Here is a 21390-nt window from a genome sequence, read left to right as displayed (position 1 = left end):
ATGTAGTCATAGATATTGCAGTTTATCATTACCATTGTGCACACGACTAACACAAATAGACTGGCTGCTTTGTTACAATGCGCTGGTGAATGCGTTGTTTGTCCAACTCCACACAGCCTTATATCGTTCCCTACGTCGTCTGTACGAAATGAAGCGAAGAGTGCACGCGCTGAAGCAGAGTGATTAAGAGGAAGAAGGAACTCGGTCAACGAAAGGCGGTATGGGGAAGGCCCAGTTGAATCATGGACGCTAAATTTAGACTCAACAACTTTGGCTGAGACGCTATCATCGTCAAAACGCGGTGCGAAGACACGTTTCACTGATGTTAGAATTCAGTTTTGTTTCTAATCGTGATGGTGGTTTTCAATTACAGTGATGCCAGCTTCTGTAAAGTTTTAGTGGATATCCGTTTTTGTTTGGATGACAACAATACAGAAATTACGTTATAACGGGGACTGTTCAAGCGGAGTACTGCTTGTTTCGGTTTAGAATTATCAAGCGGACATTGTCAACAGAAGTGGAAATACCAGGTATGATCTCTGATTGAATTAGCTGTTTTAATAATGTTTGTTGACGCATAACAATGATTCGATCACAATTTTCTCTGAGATAAACAACCATAAGGCCTATTCATATATATCCTATATAGGTAGCGTCAGAAATTGGCACTAGTCCTGTAGTCCAGTGTTACCAAACTGCCCAATAGTAAAGGTATCCTTAGGACTAGTAGAAATTGGCCCATTTTAACGGTTTTGCTATATGTTATCATTATAAGGACTAGTGGACAAAAAGTGTTAGTTTCTAACCTATCGATAGGATGATACGACAGGCACAGGAGCTCATGACCACAGGCCCCTAAATAGGGAAGTACTTTGTTCCTGGCAGCTGCCACAGTGTCTATTGATTTCCAGCTTAGGTATGACAACCATTCCTGTGCATCACTCTGTTGGCTCTGTTACTGGTGATATGCTTCTCTTGAATCTACTTCTTGAGAGGCTATTTTCCTAGGAGTAAACAAAGCTAATAGTTTTCATATGGCTTCAATTGGATCCTATACATGCGCTGAGTATTGCCTAATCCACTGAAAAGTTTTGGATATATTTTCTTGTAAAAGTTCTGTTTGTTCAAGGAGACTGCAACAGGTCTAGCATCCTTCATGTCCTCAGTGATGTTTCCATGGCTTCTATTGCAGGCTTTCCAAGCAGGGTACATGTTGTTCCGAGTCCTTGACTACATAAACTTTTTGTGTGATCTGTTTGTCCTGCCATTTTAATGTGGTCATAAACTGTCCACAAACCTGGAGCTTGTACTCACCAACTCTTGAGAGCTTTCTATCAGGCGATACATACTCAATGTCAGAATTACCATATATCGCCATCTATAAAGCAACCCCACGTATAAGGTGACCCCCCTGTACAAGCCTTCAAAACCGATGCTAATGCATATACCCTGTCTATAAAGCGAATCGGAATGAAGCACATCACCAGCGCATACACAATACCTACATTTGCAATAAAAACATATTTGTCTTACATTGTATCCCTTCAGCGAATTCAGGGAAACGAACAGATATCTGCAAATCTTTTCTTTGGTATCAAAGTCACATTGGTGCCTGTGTCAATCTTGAATTCCACATAATGATTGGCAACCTTCACCTTGATCATCTATGCTTTGCATGTCTCATCATGGACTTATTCTACCATTGCTTTGGATCCACGTTGACTTAACCTAAGAATTTTTCCTCTTAAGATTCATTATCTCTAACTACCTCATGCATGTTTCTGCTTGAAGACCTGTCCAATTTTTCTCCGTCCGTGTCATACTAAAAGACGTTAAAAGATTGTACTTGTTGTTACCCTGTCTGGCGCTCGGCATTAAGGGGCTAAAACAAGGACTGGTCGGCTCAGAGTCAGTGTACTGTGTCTGAGTGGGGTATTCATGTTAAACTGCGGCATGGTATCTCTTGTTATATAAGTGCAATAATCTTGGATGCAGTGTTAAACCCAATTTCACCTCACCTCACCTCACCTCACCTCACCTCACCTCACCTCACCTCACCTCACCTCACCTACCCACTTTTGTCCAATGTCCATTCTTTTTGCATAACTTGCAATTTGAATCTCTAGCTGGGCATTTCGACTTCAAGTGCATGTTGCCTCCACAGCACTTTCTGAGGTCTGTTTAGGTGTGTACTGGTAATACAAATGTCCTTGAGTCCAAGGTGAAATGGGGTTTAACATTACGTCCAAGATTATTGCACCTTTATAGCGACCTGCATGCATGTGTGTGTGTGTGTGTGTACCATTTCTCTGAGTGCAGGTAGATGCCACAGTCACACTTGATTCAGAAATCACTCAGGCTTGCCAGTCAGAAACTGTTCACACACAGCAGGAGGCCATTAGAAACAACTTTCAAAATCCTAACGCAGAAGGGAAAATTAATTCAGTTATCCGAAAGGTCAACGCCTCCGTGGTCTAGAGGTAGAGCATCTGCCCGGAGAGCCATTTCCATCAAGCATATCTCTGAGCACAGAATTCCTCTTGCTCAGGAGAGTAGTTGGATGTCTATATTTAGCATCATGTCGTAGATGAAGCTATGGTCATACTAAGCTATGGTCCAGGGTATTTACAATGAAGATGTAGTGTTCAATATAAAAGGGAGTCTAGGAGTCCTTGAGAATGACTGCTTGAGGATATGAATCTTAATTCTTGTAACTTTAAGCACTGGATATTGGTGTAATACTATGCATAACCAATGATGCAAGAAGGCTTTTGACTACAGCTTATGTAGGAAATGTATCTTTATCCAGCTGTGTACAATTAGAATTTAGTAGAAGGGTAAGTCACTTGTGTCTGTCGGCCTCTGTGGAGCTCTGGCTATAGGGGCAGGACACTATTGATTTTGTGTTAGTCACTTGTGTCCAGTTGTGTCTGTCGGCCTCTGTGGATCTCTGGCTAGAGGGGCAGGACACTATTGATTTTGTTAGTCACTTGTGTCTGTCGGCCTCTGTGGATCTCTGGCTAGAGGGGCAGTACACTATTGATTTTGTGTTAGTCACTTGTGTCCAGTTGTGTCTGTCGGCCTCTGTGGATCTCTGGCTAGAGGGGCAGGACTTTATTGATTTTGTGTTAGTCACTTGTGTCTGTCGGCCTCTGTGGAACTCTGGCTATAGGGGCAGTACACTATTGATTTTTTGTTGGTCACTTGTGTCTGTCGGCCTCTGTGGATCTCTGGCTATAGGGGCAGGACACTATTGATTTTGTGTTAGTCACTTGTGTCTGTCGGCCTCTGTGGAACTCTGGCTATAGGGGCAGTACACTATTGGTTTTGTGTCAGTCACTTGTGTCTGTCGGCCTCTGTGGAACACTGGCTAGAGGGGCCGTGCACTATTGATTTTGTGTTAGTCACTTGTGTCTGTCGGCCTCTGAGGATCTCTGGCTATAGGGGCAGTACACTATTGATTTTATGTTAGTCACTTGTTTGTCTTTTGTGCCAAAGGCGACTATGCTTGTCATAAGAGGAGACTAATGGGATTGGGTGGTCAGACTCGCTGACTTGGTTGATGCATGCCATCGTATCCCAATTGCATGGATAGATGCTCATGATGTCAATCACTGGATTGTCTGGTCCAGGCTCGATTTTCTACAGACCGCCGTCATGTAGCTGGAATATTGCTGAGCATGGCATTAAATAACAAACAAACTTTGAACTTTGGCTCTCACATCTTATTGTAAAATGATTTAATCCGGTTGATAACAAGGATGGTACTATCAAACTGCATCTGACCTTGAGTTTTAAGATCCCGTGGTTTTTTAATCTCCTGTAATGATGGTAATGGACAGGGATCACAATATTTCTGTTTCTCCATCTTACAAGATTGTTAGGGAAGACGTCGTACATACTCTTTCAATATGATTCTTGACAAGGAGGATTGTGCTGCCTCCACAAGATCCATGCTATGATGATGAATATCCTGGACCAATTTGCAACCATGTTTGGTCTCAGTGGGTAATGAATATTTTTTTCCTTAAATGTTATTGGTTCTTTTAATTTGCTGTGATTCGATATTTCACAATACTATTTAGCTGTGATACGTTTTTTCTCAACAGTCCTGTTATCATGAATTTGCAAATAAATTACACGTTTTTTGTGAAATGTCTTTTTTCTCTCTTGTGAATTGCTATTATTCTTAATAGATTTTCTTGTCAAAACTGGGAATACTGTGTAGTAAATTTGGGGGACAGTATCAAGAAACCCAAGATGGTCTTGTCGGACAAGTTGTCAGTTTCTATGTTACAATAAAATGGGGGTGCAATCCTAGTTTATGCATGCTGTTTGTTTGTTTGTTGTTTAATGCCGTACTCAGCAATATTCCAGCATATGACGGCGGTCTGTAAATAATTGAGTCTTCCAGTGATTAATATCATGAGCATCGATCCACGTAATTGGGATCGATGACATGCACCACCCGATCCTGTTAGTCGCCTCTTACAACAAGCATGGTCGCATATAGTTTAATTTTAATATGGTTTTAGTCACTATCAGATTGATAAGTAAGAATGAATTATTCCTCATCTCTTAGAAATATGAACTAGTTTGCATGATAATTATCCGTGATTGTGCAATGGGTGGAAATATTACCTGTGGTCTGTGAAAAGGTGGTCTGATTACCTGTGATCAGTTATTGGGGATCAATTCACATGTCACAGCATGAAAAATAGAGGTCGACCTATCAAGTTACTTTTGTGTGTCATCTTGGATACAAACAAAAAACCAGGGGTCAGGCTGGTTGATGTATGTCAACGTGACCCATTTGCGTAGGTCAATGATCATGATGTGAGTCATTGGATTGTCTGGTCCAGGCTCGATTATTTACAGACCGTCGTCATTTACCTAGAATATTGCTGAGTCATGCGTTAAACAAACAAATAGAAAGATGATCCAAGTCTCTTTTCAAGGGGAATTGGAGAATATGACAATTTACATAAGACTCTTATTACTTCAGCAAATGCTTTATCACTAACTTAGTTCTATGGAGAAATCATCTTAGGGAGCCTAGGAAATAGGTAATATGTAGACTTTACTCACCAATCTGACAAAGAATTTGAATGGAGCTTTATCATCCCAAGAAGGCTGGAACGGGTAACTCGGGTACTCGGGTTGGGTGGGTCCTGAGTAGGACCCGGGTACCTACAGGACTACCCGGACCCGTGGTTAGTCATGTGATATATTGTTTAATGGCAAAAATTCTATGGTTACACTATAAGTCACTTATGTTCCCATTTCTTTCTTACAATGCACCATTTCTTCTTACTTTTATATGTTTGAATAAAGATAAAACTTCATTCAGTAAACTTCAGTGTATGCATGACCGGATCTTTTTACACGTGTACCTACCGGTAAGTACAATTTACCAGGGCTACAGTCAAACTTTTCCAAATCGAACATTTTGTACCTATCTCTAAATATCTACAGCGGGTACCCGTGTAGGGTCAGGTAATAGGGTGGTGGGTACCCGGGTAGTAAATTTGGACTCGTTCCAGCCTTACATCCCAAGATCCAAGGAGTGGCGATACAACATGATGGACTAACAAGAATTACACACCAATATGTCAGGTTACAATTACCTGGTTGAAGAATCTGCCTTCTCCACTATTTCCAGTATTAAAAAAGTCAAAATAGTTTTAAAAAAATCAATTGGATTTGCTTCCACTTTCTTGCTAACACTTACCTTTTAACCTACCAAGACAAGGTGTAGGTAGCACCGTCATGGGACATAATGAAATGTTTTCATGGCGCTAAAAATATGAAAACGTATATGAAAAATCTTTTAGAATCTTTTTCTCAGACACCACAGGTTTTGGAATCAAATGTTTTCATGAAAGTTCCAATAGAAAAACATCTGTGTGCTTCTGTTTTTAATAATGTAAGAATGTAAGTATCATTTGCAACGAATTGGGCCATCGCCATGATCACAAACAGATTGTTTTTTGGTCGAGAAAATAAATGCAGAAGTCTGATTGCAATACTGAAATTATATGTATTTATTGCTTAAAAAATTAGCTAACCTGAATTGCAAGTTGAGGTTTATGAACTTAAGTTGTGTTTTTCACTTTTTGTTGCTATTCTTTTGCTATGGCCTTATAATAATCATAATATAATTTCATAAAAAGTAAAGTCTCTTACTCTGCTTACAACCCACCATACAACGCAACGTCAGGTGAACTGTCTAATCAGCCAATCATCTTCGAGGCTTTTAAATTCTCAGTACCAGCGATCAAGAAAAGCATTCAGAGAATCGTGTATGATTTCTGTTTCTTAAAAAAGAGTGAGTGAGTATGGTTTTACGCCGCTTTTAGCAACATTCCAGCAATATCACAGTGGGAGACACCAGAAATGGGCTTCACACATTGTACCCATGTTGGGAATCGAACCCGAGTCTTTAGTGTGACGAGCGAACGCTTTAACCACTAGGCTACCTGACCGCCCTCTTAAAAAAGAACATTAAGATTCAGTTCCATATGCCAAATGACAAAGGCAATGCATTTTCACATTGGTATATTCTTGTTGAGTTGTTTAAGTCTTCTTGTACTTATCTTTAGTATATTCTTGTTTTGCCTTTAGCAAATAACACGATATCAGTTTACGAGAAAATACACACGGTAATCTTAATCTCTGCATATAAAAGAATACCTTAGAGAGCAGGAAATACATTTTAAATGGTAAATCATCATGTCTATTGATGTTTTATATCAAATTTCATACTTGTATTGACCAAGTTTGTTATAGATCTACCTGTTTATTCACCTGAAGGGATACGATGTGTTGGGTTTTTTTAAAGCGCATATTGATACTCGATAAAAAAATTTATACACTATGAATCATAAATAACTTCTATTCTAATCTTTTGAAACCCTGAAACATGCAAAGTAGATCGTGTTAGGTAGGCAGAGCATGTATACTGTTTTGTTGGTCATCTACCACCTACGACTCGACCTTCGTTAAACCGCTGATCATCTATAGCGCTCATCAATTATTTGGACCCCGAAGGTAGCGTTGTAGCGAGGGATCACTGTATGACTTTTATTATCTGATGTTGCAATTATTCCTGACTCCAGAAAAAAGTCAGGTGAGCTACAGAGCCTGGTAGGAGTATTATCTTCATCTGTGATGCTACAGATAAACCTGTGAACATGGTGAAGCTTAAACTTTGAAAACATGATCCCTGCAGTTGTTCAAAGATAACACCCTTGTTTATTTGTTTGTTGTTATGAAGTACTCAGCTGTATGACATCAAGTCTGGATCTGACAATCCAATTATTGACATCATGAGCATCAATCTTCGCAGTTAGGATACAATGACATGCATCAACCAAGTCAGCAAGCCTGACCATCCGATCCCATTTGTCGCCTCTCACGACAAGCATGGGTTGCTGAGGATCAGTTCTAATCCAGATTATCATGGGCAGAATCCACCATGTTCCTTTTGTATATCATTGCCAACTATCCATATTCATTTCAGCCAAAAGATCCAGAAATCAACAAATATGGCAGAGCCCTGGGCGTACAGACCACAGGCTTGGGACTCCAATGAGGTAAGCTAAAGTTTAGCTCACCTTACCTTGGTATTCAGTACTGCACATTGGTATTGCTAAGATCAAGAAATATTGATTTTTGGTAGGGATGAGAATGCCCCGTAAGTGTTGTATATCGTGTACACAGAATGCAAATGAGAGATATATCTTAGTCACAAAAGTATCTATTGACGTACCGTAATACCACTAAAGGGGCTTTTTTTTGTGGACGAGGATGAAGATAGGCAATCTCATTAATTAAAATCAGATCTTAGTTCTCGCTCTTGCTAAACAAAGATCTGAGAACATCCCATTACGGGTCACATCAGAACGACCTTTCATCCGACCAATCAAAGCGTCCCTTACCAGATCATGAAAGTGGCAGTCGGAATGTGTTTTCTAATCTTGCAACCTCCAAAACGTTAACACGGGGTAATCCGAATGACAATTACAGCCGTACGACTGATTCCGTCAAAACAATCATCTATCTCTCGCTTCCGTGGGATTAACATTTAAACGGAGGAGGCATTGCACAGTACGTGGGAAGCCTTGCTATACAATCTCAACCATATATTAGACATTCCGGAATGTTCGTTTGTTCAGTTTTCAAAATGTCAACATATTTTCAAGTGTCGTCTGAAATGGAAGTCGCCAGGTTGAAACGAGTGCTGTAAAGCTCGAGAAAGCTGCTTTCTAATTGGCTGATGTCGACTTCTTGTTAGTCATTTCAGTGGTCGGTCAAAGTTCACGAAAGGTCGTTCTCGTGGACCCGTAATGGGATGTCCTCAGATCTTTGTTTCTCAGCAGCGAGAACGTAGGTCTGATTTAAATGAGATTTGAAGATGGGAAGATAATACTTGCAGAATGAGAAAGGAAGAAGTCTGAAACTTAAAACGAGAAACTTGGATCCTGGGTTTTCTGAAATGTTTACAGTGGCTACATGCTGGAAATATGTTATTGCATCTTTGGGCATAAAAATGAATGCTTAAAAGTTCCTCTCTGCCGACTCACTAGCAAACACCACTCTCACGTCATTTTGTTGTCTCCATGAATCAGGATGAAGACAGCCAGGATATGTGTGTTTCTTGACTTGATGATATATATACACTACCCACCCCATAGTTAATGTCCACAATAATATGCCTTGAATTGTCGGTTTGAAATTAATACAATGTATACAGTAAAATGCCTTCTGCCTCGCTTTGTTTTTCAAAATTTGGATCAAAGTCTAATAATTAATTTATTGTCGTCTTGTTCATTCCCATGAATTCTCAGAAGTTTTGAATTCACAATGCAGTTCAGAAACGTGCTGTTTTGGAAATAAATAATTCTCACTTTTAAGTGCTCTTGTATTATGACTACATAAAGATGATGTGTTACACCAAACCTGAAATGTCTAAATGCAAGCTTTTAATCATTTTTAAGAAAATATGATGTGTATTAATATTTGAGTGAGTGTTTTTACTGCAAAATATTGTTATTTAGCAGATTTTACACAGATTTTAGTAATTTTACCAAAGAATTCATCTGGGACTAATATGTTACCTGTACATGAAGAAATAAGACCCATTTTTTTATTAGTTGGTTTACAGAATATCAAGAGCCTAAGTAGACTTAAGGCTTCAGGGCATGTGCAGTGACATCAATAACATTGTTGGGCATTAAGTCAAGCACAAGGGTGGTCCAGTCGTGTAAGGCGCCACAATTCTCTGTGCAGAGTTGACACGCCAGAAACCTATGATTGTGGGTTCAAATCCTGGTTCGCCCCAATTATGTTTCTAAGTTTGTTAGCACCATACCCGTGGTTTTCAACAAAGTGGTAAACGTCTGAGACCTGCATCACTTCGGGTTTTCCTCCCACATTAAGCTGAAACACCGCCATATAACTGGAATACTGTTATTTCCCAGGCTTTAGACCCCAGACTTTATTACTTAAGGTCCCTAGGAATGGTAAATAAATAGATCCAGGAAATCCCTGGTATTTGTCATGGCTAATCCTGTGTTTTTAAAGATGGGGGGGGTAAATTATTTTCACTTCACATTCCTAATATTTAGGGTCGAGGGATCCAGGAACAAGTACTAAACTATAAACATCTAGTGTGAGTTATCTTTCATCATATTTAGATTATTATTTTGTTTATTTTGTGACAGCTGAAAGAATTCCTGGATGGAGAAGGAGCACAGCTGATGGAGAATGACGACTTTGAGGCCACTGTCCTTTTCTACGGTGACAATGGTGACATTGAACAGAAAACCATACCCATCACCATTGATCATGAGCATAGTTGTATCCGTACTGGGGAAGAACGTGTTGCATTCACACAAATACGATATATCACAACGAAAGCCAGCCTAATGACAAAATCGGATGAAAACATAGTAACATTTTCCTACCGTCAAGCAGAGAGTCATGACATCAACAAGAAAACAAAATATGTTTATATGAAAGTCACAAGTGCTGCTCAAGCCGGCAAAGTTATGAACAAGTTCCGTCAACTTCAGTTTACACCGTTGAGGGCGATACAGGATGACTCCCTTGCAAGCACCATATTTGATGCTTTCATTCCATGTTTTGTCGAAGGACTCCATGTAAAGGTGACTGATGTGAGATCAAAAAGCAGCGTTGCAGACAAGGAGTTTGTCGTGGCATTAGACCAGGAGTGTCTGTGTCTGTTCCCGCACCCCTACAGTACAGAACCCGACTACCAGGTGAACTTCTGGAAGGAAGAAGGGGAGAATGTTGTGGACAAGTGCGCTGTCATCCATGCCACCCAGCAAATGGAGATTGTGACAGCATCGTATATTTATCACATGGAAAAGGTGAGCCACTAGTTAGAACCCGGGTCTTGTCCCATTCTGGGTGCCCTTGTACAAAGAGACCTGACCCCTAAGGTGATCGTAACACCCATACCTTAACATAGGCACAGTCGTAGCGCTAAGGTTGTTTTGTGTAACGTCACCCTGGTAAACTTAGCTGATAAGAGTCCATGTATTGATACAAACTTTCTCAGCATTATGTTATGTCAGGCCCAGTCTTAAGGTGCCACTTTAGGATGCATTAGAAGTTCAAGCAGGATCACTCGCGGTACATGGGGTTTTAGTGATCCTGCTATGACAAATTTATCTTTCGACATGCTTTGATATGATATTGTAAAAGCAAATTCAAACTTGATAGAAAACAGCTGTTTGATTGAGCTGAGGTTAACTTGTGCTATGTCACATGACTCTCATTGACTCGGAAAAAACTTTTTGCTTTTTGTTTCAAAGTGGGGTAAAGAGGATTTATTCTGCCTGTAAGAAATCCAAGTGTAGCCTGTCTTGCTCATGGCGGGTATAAGGGATTTATTCTCCCGCTGGGAAGTATATTTCCCTCCAAGGTGGGATACACAGTATTTTGGACCAGTCACGTAGACCAGTCAGATCTCATCATTCTGACATGGAGGTATCATAATGGTTTTTATCCATGCAAGTTCCAGTTTTCTTAAACATCACCTTTCCATGGCAATTGGCAGCTTCGACAGTGGTTTTCGGGCAGTTAATATTTGTGTAGAGAGAAATGAAACACCTGAAAGAGTGTGTGAGTGAGTGAGTTTGGTTGAACATCTGTTTGAACAGTATTCCAGTGATATCACGGCGTGTCCACTGGATGTGGCCGGAAAGCCCAAAGTGATGCAGTTGTCAGCCATTTACCGCTTTGGTGAAACCCACAAGCACAGGTGTGGCGCTGACAAATCTAGAAACATAATCTGGGGGAACTGATATTTGAAGCCACGATCATAGGGTTCTGGGATGCTCAAGGGACGCAACTCTGCACAGCAAATTGCAGCGCCTCAGATTACTGGGCCATCCGTACCCCTGAAAGGAATTCTTGTTGTTGAATAACTGCAACAATAAGGTATAAAATAACCACAACATAGCACAGCCATTATTCTCCACTGAGAACTGTTCAGTCGCCCACATGGGTACAATGCGCAAAGCATATTGCTAGTGTCCCCTGCCGTGAAATGGCTTGAATATTGCTAGAAGCAACAGAAAACCCAACCTGTTTGTGTTGTTTTAAAAGACATGGAGGAGTGTTTGTCAGATCTTGACATACCGTATTCGACGTAATAAGCGCCCAGGGCGCTCTCAAAATTAGAAATAGGGGGCTCTTATTAGAATATTATTTTGGTGAAAAAAACCAGAGTTAAAAGATAAATTTCGTGGTTTATGCTGACAGCCTGATATGTTTATATACGACAGATATATTTTTCCAGAATTTATTTGCCCATAATTAAGGGTGCATATAACACACGAGTGCGTATTATACGCAAATAAATAAGTCTTGTGTACATTGATCAATCGGAAGGGGTGCTAATTGGGTTTGTTCACTAGCCAATATATTAGCAAACATCGCCGTGGGCGCTAATTAGAGCGGGCGCTTATTAATCGAATACGGTATGTATTGGAGCAGTAGATCTGACCTGAATGAGATTGGTGAATAACTGCAGGGTAAGTTTCTTTCTGCTTGTAGTCTGCCGTAGTGGACCTGCTGGTGAAAAACATGGCGAAGATTAAACCCAAGCCCAGGAACTCTTTTTTTGGTAGGTACTTGAGGTGGCTATTGACAGTAGTTTTGAAAATAAAAATTGTAAGTTACTTATGTACTTAAGTTACTGCTTTGTCAGCTGTACAAGATCCAGTTCCTACTAAATTCTGCAGTCCCAAAATATCAATATTTGGCAGTAAAGTTTGATCAGTTCTGCAACCTATTTTCATGAATTCTGCACAAAGTTCTGAAATCTCTTGAGCTAATTTTTTTTTAATTAAAGCCTTTTTTGGAAATATTTATCCATGATTTGTGAACTAACAGCCACAGCATGAAGCTATAAGACGTGCTTGCTGTCATCACAATACAAAAGTTGGACTCACTTGAAAACAAAACCAGAATACTGACTGGAACACTTTCATAATGTTCAAATTTAAAATCATATATCGTAGAAGGTTCTTGTACCAGTGTATTATTCTAAAATTACACAAATAATAAAATAATTTATAATTATAAAAATGCAAATGGGTGATTTTATGCAAGATGGGTCCATTTCTGCATCAAGAGTACAATTCTGAAAAATATTCTGCAACCGCAGATTCGTGGAATACAGCCGTGACTGAAGATAAGATATAGAAATTGATTGCATATATGCAGTTATGAACTATATGCTCGGGATTTCTACAAGAGTTTTGAACTCCATGGGATCAGATAAGTCAGTCCTTTGTTCACATAATAGTAAGATATTGGGGGTGGGGAGTGGGGTGACTAAACCTGAGGGAGTCTTTGTGGCATAGGGTACGAAAGAAATGTACCCCAGAGTTACCAAGTCATCTATGGTGCAGAGTTGCTTACCTTTGCATCCAGGATCTGCTGATTTGAAGTACAAAATCCAGCTGTTGTGTCTGCACAATACCCAGGGGTCAAGTGGTAAAACTCTACAAAAGGCACAACTTTAAGCTTTCTTTCCACGGAGCTGACATACCTTATCATAACTGATTAATTGTAAAAAGTAATATTAATCCCAACTTACTCACTCACTCTTTGTATTTGATACTTTCTAGATCCAGTAGCCATGGTGAAGGGCGAACAAGGCTTCCAGGGTTGGCCAAAGAGAGGGTTGGTTATTAATAACTCAGATGCTGATGACCAGTTTCAGTACACACGGGACACAGGTCAGTTACAGATAGCATCTCTCTCTGCTTGTAGTACACGGTGAATACCACTCCTTCCAGAACCTTGTAGGGATTCCAGGGTTAGCATTGATCCCAGCAACCTGTGCTGATCTTACGAGGTGACATAACAGGTGGGTGGCCGGACTCTGTGACTTGATTGGATGTCATTGTACCCCGACATCATAGATCGTTCCGCATAATATCAATCACAGGATTGTCTGGTCTTTGCTTGATTATTAGCTGGGCATCATCATATAGCTGGGATATTGCTGAGTGTGGTAAAGGTCAAACAAGCAAACAGAAACTTTCAGACCCAGTTGAGCGACAGTCATATTCAGCACTAACAGAACTAGGAGATCCGGGTCATCAGCAACCCATGCTTGCCGTTAAAGGCGACCATGCTTGTCGTAAGAGGCGACTAACGGGATCGGGTGGTCAGGCTCACTGACTTGGTATTTGCATGTCATCGTATCAAACTGCATGGATCGATGCTCATGATATCAATCACTGGATTGTCTGGACTCGATTATTACAGACCGACGTCATAATGCTGGAATATTGCTGAGTGCAGCGTTAAACAACAAACAAACTAACAAAACTAGGTTGTTTTTCCCGTTTAATGATATCTCCAAATACTGTTACATTAAACAAAAATATGTGATGACATTGAATGACGGTGGAGATAAAATTTACATAAATTTACATCAGGGCATATGTAGATAATAGCACAAATAGAGATGATAGTAACACTATTGTTCCCAGTGTTCCCGTATCTTGCACATAAGCTTGCTTCATGTTAGATGCTTGGTTACAGCTGCTGCAGTCACTGAGTCAAGGCGGATCTTCCTCCGAAACTTTAAAGGTATGTGTGTATTGAAATGGTTCAACAACAATAGCAGGTGCACTTAGGCTTATTAAACCATACCCGTGAAGATCTGGGTTAGAGTAGGTCTTCAGCAACCCATGCTTGCCGTAAAAGGCGACCATGCTTGTCATAAGGCGACAAACGGGATAAGGTGATCAGGCTCACTGGCTTGGTTGATGCGTATCCCAATTGCGTGGATCGATGCTCATGATGTCAATCATTGGATTTCTCTGGTCCAGACTCGATTTTTTACAGACCGCCATCATATAGATGGAATATTGCTGAGTGCGGCGTTAAACAACAAACAAACAAAGTAAAGTATTAAACCCACTTGCCCTAAAATTGCCCCCACCCCTAATAGTTCCGCATTGTTGTCTGACTGGCTGGTCGTTTGTCATTAAATATTCCATTTTCGACATCTGAAACTACAAAGCCTATGGAGTGGAAATTTTGTATGAATGATCCCAGCTGTGGTGCTTCTAAAAAGAGCTCACAGAATTCCAATCCGTCTTTAAACATGGCCGCCATGTTGAAAATGTCATTTTCACCCTTTACTCAAACATTTCTACATGTATCATTATTAAATTAAATTTGCAGCTAATACATGTATGTGGTATGCAGTATTATATACAGTGTGGTTTTTGGCATATTTTGATTTTTTTGTCAAGGTATGACCTTGCCCTTTATCATGTTTATGCACCCATTTTTATGATGTTTTTTGCATTGTTTATGTCTCCTCTGAAACTGCATGTGTGTCTTTTGTTTATTATTACTAGAAATGAAGCTATACATGCATCAGGTCAAACCCAAATCACTTCCCATTCGACCTATGAACATGGTGTAGATCCGGGTTAGAATTGGTCGTAAGCAACCCATGCTTGTCATAAGAGGCGACAAACGGGATAAGGTGATTAGGCTCACTGACTTGGTTGATGCATGTTATCGTATCCCAATTGTGTGAACAATGCTCATGATATCAATCACTAGATTGTCTGGTCCAGACTTGATTATTTAGAGACTGCTATAATGTAGATGGAATATTTCTGAGTGCAGCGTTAAACAGCAAACAAACAAACAACAAACAAACAAACACTTCCTATTCGTATGCCAACCTCTCCAAACAATCAGATATATAACCCATCTGGACTCTCAGGATAATCCCATCAAATGTTTAGTGGTATATATATGTCATTATAAAAGTGATCAATTTCTCAAATTGTAGTTGGATCTTTTAGTATTTCTATTCATCAAAAGGAAAGAGGACGGGGAAGTAGAAATTAACTAAACTGCAAAATACTTGAAACTTGCCCTTTTTATGTCTAGTTGGTCCATTCACCAAAATATTTTAAGAGTGTGGCCTAATATTGTTACCTTGACCACAGACAACCTGGAGTTAGCCTACAGGGAAGGCGAAGCCAACATGGAGTGGCACGCCATCTGGGAGCCGAATGACCTGATGATCAGACAGCTGCTGGAGAATGCCGAACTCCTCTCCAAGAAGGACGCACGTAGTGGAGGTGAAGTTATAAATAATACATTTCTAAGATCATACTTCCGTGATGGGGCAGTGATGGGCGGTTGCCTCGAGGTACTGTTGTTGGCTGTATGAGGTTGCATCCCTTGGTTATGGCGCTGGTCATGAGTTTGAATCCCAGATTCTCCTTGATATTGTTCCTTGGTTTGGATAGATTGTCATCGTTGGTTTGTCAGCACCACATCAGAGGTATGAATGAAATTATGAATAGACGGTTTGTTTTTTGGGGTTTTTTTTGGGTTTTTTATTGTTTATGAAAAGTACCTGTTACATGAAATGGACTTCCACCCAGGGTAGCAGAAAGCCCTTGACATGAAGCACATATCAGTACATCAATAGACTTTTGACCCACATTAAGTTGACATTGTGTGGGTCAAAACCTCATTAAACTGATATGGTGTTTCCTTGTGAGTGAGTGAGTATGGTTTTACGCCGCTTTTAGCAATATTCCAGCAATATCACGGTGGGGGACACCAGAAATGGGCTTCACACATTGTACCCATGTGAGGAATCGAACCCGGGTCTTCCGCGTGACAAGCGAACGTTTTGACCACTAGGCTATCCGACCGCCCGTTCCTTTGTGAAGATGCAGTTTGGAATTTGTCTTGAGCAAACCATGCTTGTCGTAAGTAACAACTAATGAGATTGGGTGGTCAGACTCCCTGATTTAGTTGATGCATGTCATTGTATCCCAACTGCGTAGATCGATGTTCATGGTGTCAATCACTAGATTGTCTGGTCCAGACTTAATTATTTACAGACGGCCATCATAAAGCTGGAATAGTGCTGAGTGTGGTGTTAAACAACAAACAAATAGAAAGATGATCCAAGTCTCTTTTCAAGGGGAATTGGAGAATATGACAACTTACATAAGACTCTTGTTGCTTCAGCAAATGCTTTTTCACTAACTTAGTTCTATGGAGAAATCATAGTTACCAATCTGACATAGAATTTGAATGGAGCTACGTCATCCCAAGAACCAAGGAGTGGCGATACAAAGAGATGGGTTTTACGAGAATTACTCACGAATATCTCAGGTTACAGTTACCTTGATGTAAGAATCTGCTTTCTCCGCTATGTCGAGTATTAAAAGATTTTAAAAAGTGGTGTTCAAAGTGGTGTTGAAGCCAACTCACTCACTCTTTCTATCGCATCGGTACCTCCAACCACATCAGATGACTTGAAACTTGGCATATACACTGTTCAATTCTTGATAGTCGTACTGAAAACATTCATTCTATAATGTGAAACCCAGTTTGTTTGGAAACCCCTCCTTCGTCAGTGCCAGGATCTGCTGAACGTAGGCTGGAATCCTACATGTGGCCTCAGTATCATCCTTGGGTAGTCAGCACCGTGCCTAGCCTTCAGTGTTCACCACTATTGTACAAGACCTGCATCACAAGACCTGCATCCCACTAAACTGATGCTGTGCCCATAAAGACTGTCAAGCCTCACTCGCTGTTCCTTGTTTCAGGTTTGGACCCTGATTCAATTGACCATTTCAATGCCACTACGGAAGACATTGTGGACAAAATGTTCTGTCAGGAGTAAGTACATATTTTCTTCTGTGTCATAGGTAATGACCACATGTTCTGGCCTGACCGTCTCTGTGGTCAAGCGGATAGAGCGCCTGGAGAGTGGAAGGTCGGGGGCTTGATCCCCAGCCGTGTCCTATAAAAAAATGTACTTCTTGTTACCGTGTTGGCTGAGCATTAAGTGGAAAAAAACAAGGACTATTTGACCATGATTCAGTATACTGTATCTGAGATAGGAATTCATGTTAAACTGTGGCATGGTATCTCATTGGGATAGCTCTGTAAACTGGCATTACCCCAAATGTGATGGTTTATGGTGAATGTGGACGAGTCCCTTTGTGTATAGAAGCACGTCTGAAAATAATAAAATATTGGATAAGACTACTTAATATGCCCTCCTCAAGATTCCCTAAGAAATGTTACAATATGGTTTTGGTTACATTTTTAAATTAGAACATATTGCGTATCTGAAGTTGTTCATAAATGCTATAACACAAAGATTAAAAGATTTATATGTTCAGTCATGGAATGCAACTCTAACGCGTTCACCAAAGTCCCTGTTATATAGCAGTTTCAAGTCATTTATCATTGCAGAGCAATACCTTTTCAGTGTTAGTCTTAGAAAATTTAGGGTAGCACTTGCAAGATTCCAATGTTCATCACACGATCTTTTAACTGAAAAAGGTAGATATCAAAATATTCCGAGAGAAAATAGACTCTGTCCACTATGTGACCTAGGATTAATTGAGGACGAGTATCACTTTTTACTAGTATGTCCGCATTATGATGAACTAAGAAAAGTATATTTACCAAAATATTTTCATATAAACCATTGTACATTTAAGTTTAAACTATTACTGACCACTAGCAACATTGAAACCATAAGAAATCTTTCTATGTACATATATCATGCTTTTATACAAAGAAAATCAAGTTTGGAAATTATATGATTGTACCAATTGCTCCTGTAATCATGATTGTACTATAGGCTTGTGGCCTCCTCAGTACGTTGAATAAAGAAATTGTAAAATTAGCCCAGGCAAGTGCAAGCAAGCAAACACACAACACTGGCATGACTATTGTAAAATGAAAAAATCGTTAGGTCTTTACTTCTTTTGAGTAGTATATATGATATTGAGGATGTGTGTCTAAAATACGCAGTGTTCTTTCCAGGTGTGATGCTGCTTTGTCATCTCTGATCAATCTCCGGGAAATCTTCAGTGAGTGCAGTTATCCCGAAATGGAGGCCATCTTGTCTGATGATGACTACATGCTGTTGAAGAAGCTGGTGTTCAAGAACCTGTATGAACAGCCATTGTAGTGGGGTCATTCAGTACAATGTATGAATGCCCTATATAGTAGGGTCATACAAGAACCTCTAGGAACACACTCCATGTAGTAGGATCCTATCAACAGCCTATGCAGCGTGACTTATGAAATCAGGCAAAGCCAGAAAAAATTTCGCCCTTACACCTGCTTTATATTTTCTTTTCTATTTGTAGTAACAGTTTATTAGTGTGTACTTCAACCTTTACAATGTGCCTTAGCAGACTTTTTGTCGCAGACACATTTGTTGTAAGCCTTCAGTGAATATCAATAATTGTCATACCACTTTAAAACTATAGTTGATTATTGACCCCTGCTTTATATTTTCTTTTCTATTTGTAGTAACAGTTTATTAGTGTGTACTTCAACCTTTACAATGTGCCTTTGCGGACTTTTTGTCGCAGACACATTTGTTGTAAGCCTTCAATAATTGTCATACTACTTTAAAACTATAGTTGATTATTGACATGTCTGTTTGTCTGAAGTATGTCTGGTGTGCTTGTTGTCAGCCTGTTTGTCAGTTGTCTTTCTGTTTTTATGTCTTATAGCTGAGCAGCAACTGTGAAAGCACTCTTAGTTTCTGTAGATTCTTACACCGTTATCAAGCTAGAGTGATGTTTTTTGGTTTGTTGTTTAATGCCGCTGTGACGGTTCAGGGGGTGGGTATTGGGGTACAGCTTTGGCTAGCCAATTGTGGATGACTCCCAATACCACCAACCACACAGTTTTAATTATTTAATCTTTCAAGAATAATTTCACAATTAAGAATTGCACAATAACATTTATTAAATTACAAGAATGTAATCATTTATTCTTTTCAGTATTTCATTCAGTTAGGAAGATGTACAATATATATAAAATACTTGAATGTCAACTCACATATCTCGGCTCGAACCGGCTTTCACTCTCATATCAGAAAATCTACAACCCATCAAACTGTCAACAAAGTGACGTCATACCGGAAGTAGTCTCTCGCACGAGGATACGGTTGGTGGAACGTGGGGAAATTGCACTCCACCAGTGACAGAAGTTAGTTTACTTCAAGTCACGGCTATGTAGTAATATACAATGCATTTAGATGGACTAGATGCACTTTTGTAGCCATACAAGGCTGATTTAAGCCATTATGCTACAAAAAGTAGTTTTGTGGAACAGACTCACGAATATATGTGACGTCACACGAACTATCATGTTGCCAAATCGAAACAGGTGATTTAGAATGTGTTCACATTTTGTTTTTGCACATTAAACAGTCAGTAACATCAGTGGTGATATACGTTAATTCATGTAGCAATAATGTATATCTTTACGGTAGTATGCTGTATCACATACAACATATACAATATGATTAATCTCACTGTCTACTGACCGAAATATACAAAAGGCGTGTACATTACAGCCGCACTCAGCAGTATTCCAGCTATATGAAGGCGGTCTGTAAATAATCGAGTCTGGACCAGGCAGTCCAGTGCTTGACATCATGAGCATCGATCCACGCAACTGGTATACCATCATACTCATCATCCAAGTTGATGCTGACCACCCAATCCCGTTAGTCACCTCTTACGACAAGCATGGGCGCCTTTTACGGCAAGCTTGGGTTGCTGAAGACCTATTCTACCCCGAATCTTCATGGTTTACACAAAATATGCTCATTACTGAGAGTAACTATGTGCTTTGTTAGTGATAAGAGGTTGAGAAGCAGACCTTATTTCCAACACTTTGCTGGGTCCAGGATATTTATCACAATAGAATGGAGATCTGTTTTGTTTTAGACATTTTCTATTAACAGTGAAGGTCGAATGGATTCGGCAAAAGTTTTCTAACTACGATGCCATTTCCATAAACATTTATACAGACAGTGGACAATAGTGTAAATGTTAAACATTGAATATAAATAAAGTGGGATACTTCAATGGAAATAATAGCATTAAAGAGTAGTAGGTAGTCCAGGACAAGTAGTGCGATGGATGTGCGCAGATCTCAGCTAAAAGAATTAATAATGTGATGTCATTCATCAAATGGTTGTGAAGGTTGAGACCTTAACACAGAGATAGACTCAATGACATACTCCTCAATAAATCAGATGTGATTTATGACATAGGCCAGTTCTTGAGCCTGAGAATGTATAATTTGGCCATGGTTACCAAGCTTTGACATGTTTATTTGTTAGTAATTAACTTTTATCTCATGACTTTTAGAGAATTCTGGTATCAACTTGTCACACCGAGCTCTTAATAATCTATGAGCAGCACCTGTGTCCATGTTAGCATTGAAAATTTCATCATCATCATCATCATCATCATCATCATCATCACCTGCACATGCACAACAAGCGTACACCCTCTCTACCTGTAACGAGCCAAACATGTCTGCCCAAATTCCTTGCACTGTCTCAACTTAACCTGGATTACCAATAGATGGTGATTTATGGTACAATTTTGTGTTTGATGCAATATTCATATCTATTTTTCTTCTTGCTAACCAGTAAAACATGTGATTGTGAACATCTAACAATAAAACATGAAACAATTGTTATGTTATTTTTACTAGCTGTGTCATCTAATGATGGTTTCTCCGTCCTTTAAGCCCTCAACACTGATGAGACAAATGTGTACAGAACATTCGATTGCTGGAGTTTATGATCAAATGCATGTGTTAAAATACTTCAAATTGTGAACAGTTTTTAAATATCTATAATATCAGAAGTTAACCACCTGATTTTTTTACATCAAGAGATAATCTGTCATAATGGACAACTTATATTATGAGTTATATTTTTGCCCAAAGATGGGTGAGGTGGGGTTGGCGTTGTGTGTATTGTTGTTCTTCTCACTGCTCCCCCTGAACCTG

At 39.7% G+C, this 21390-nt stretch overlaps 1 protein-coding gene across 1 annotated transcript; it reads left to right on the top strand.

The window, feature by feature from the left end:
* The first annotated feature begins 274 nt into the window (after nt 1–274).
* On the top strand, nt 275–21045 carry LOC139479380 (uncharacterized). The gene is made up of 9 exons (XM_071262237.1): nt 275–530; nt 7523–7595; nt 9726–10394; nt 12088–12157; nt 13167–13277; nt 14092–14139; nt 15525–15659; nt 17151–17223; nt 18385–21045. Exons 2-9 carry the CDS (start codon nt 7548–7550, stop codon nt 18530–18532), a joined length of 1302 nt encoding a protein of 433 aa, XP_071118338.1. The 5' UTR covers nt 275–530; nt 7523–7547; the 3' UTR covers nt 18533–21045.
* The last annotated feature ends 345 nt before the right edge of the window (nt 21046–21390 follow it).

This window comes from Haliotis cracherodii, unplaced genomic scaffold (genome assembly GCF_022045235.1).
Source record: "Haliotis cracherodii isolate W230 unplaced genomic scaffold, xgHalCrac1.p SCAF_1, whole genome shotgun sequence".
In the NCBI taxonomy this organism is placed as follows: Eukaryota; Metazoa; Mollusca; class Gastropoda; order Lepetellida; family Haliotidae; genus Haliotis; species Haliotis cracherodii.
This window is presented reverse-complemented; position numbering and strand designations above follow the sequence as displayed.

Coding starts and splice junctions, on each gene's coding strand:
- LOC139479380 (XM_071262237.1), top strand. CDS start 7,548: ATGGCAGAGCCCTGGGCGTACAGACCACAGGCTTGGGACTCCAATGAG. Junction 10,395..12,087: donor ATATTTATCACATGGAAAAG/GTGAGCCACTAG, acceptor TTCTGCTTGTAG/TCTGCCGTAGTGGACCTGCT. Junction 13,278..14,091: donor TCAGTACACACGGGACACAG/GTCAGTTACAGA, acceptor GCTTGGTTACAG/CTGCTGCAGTCACTGAGTCA.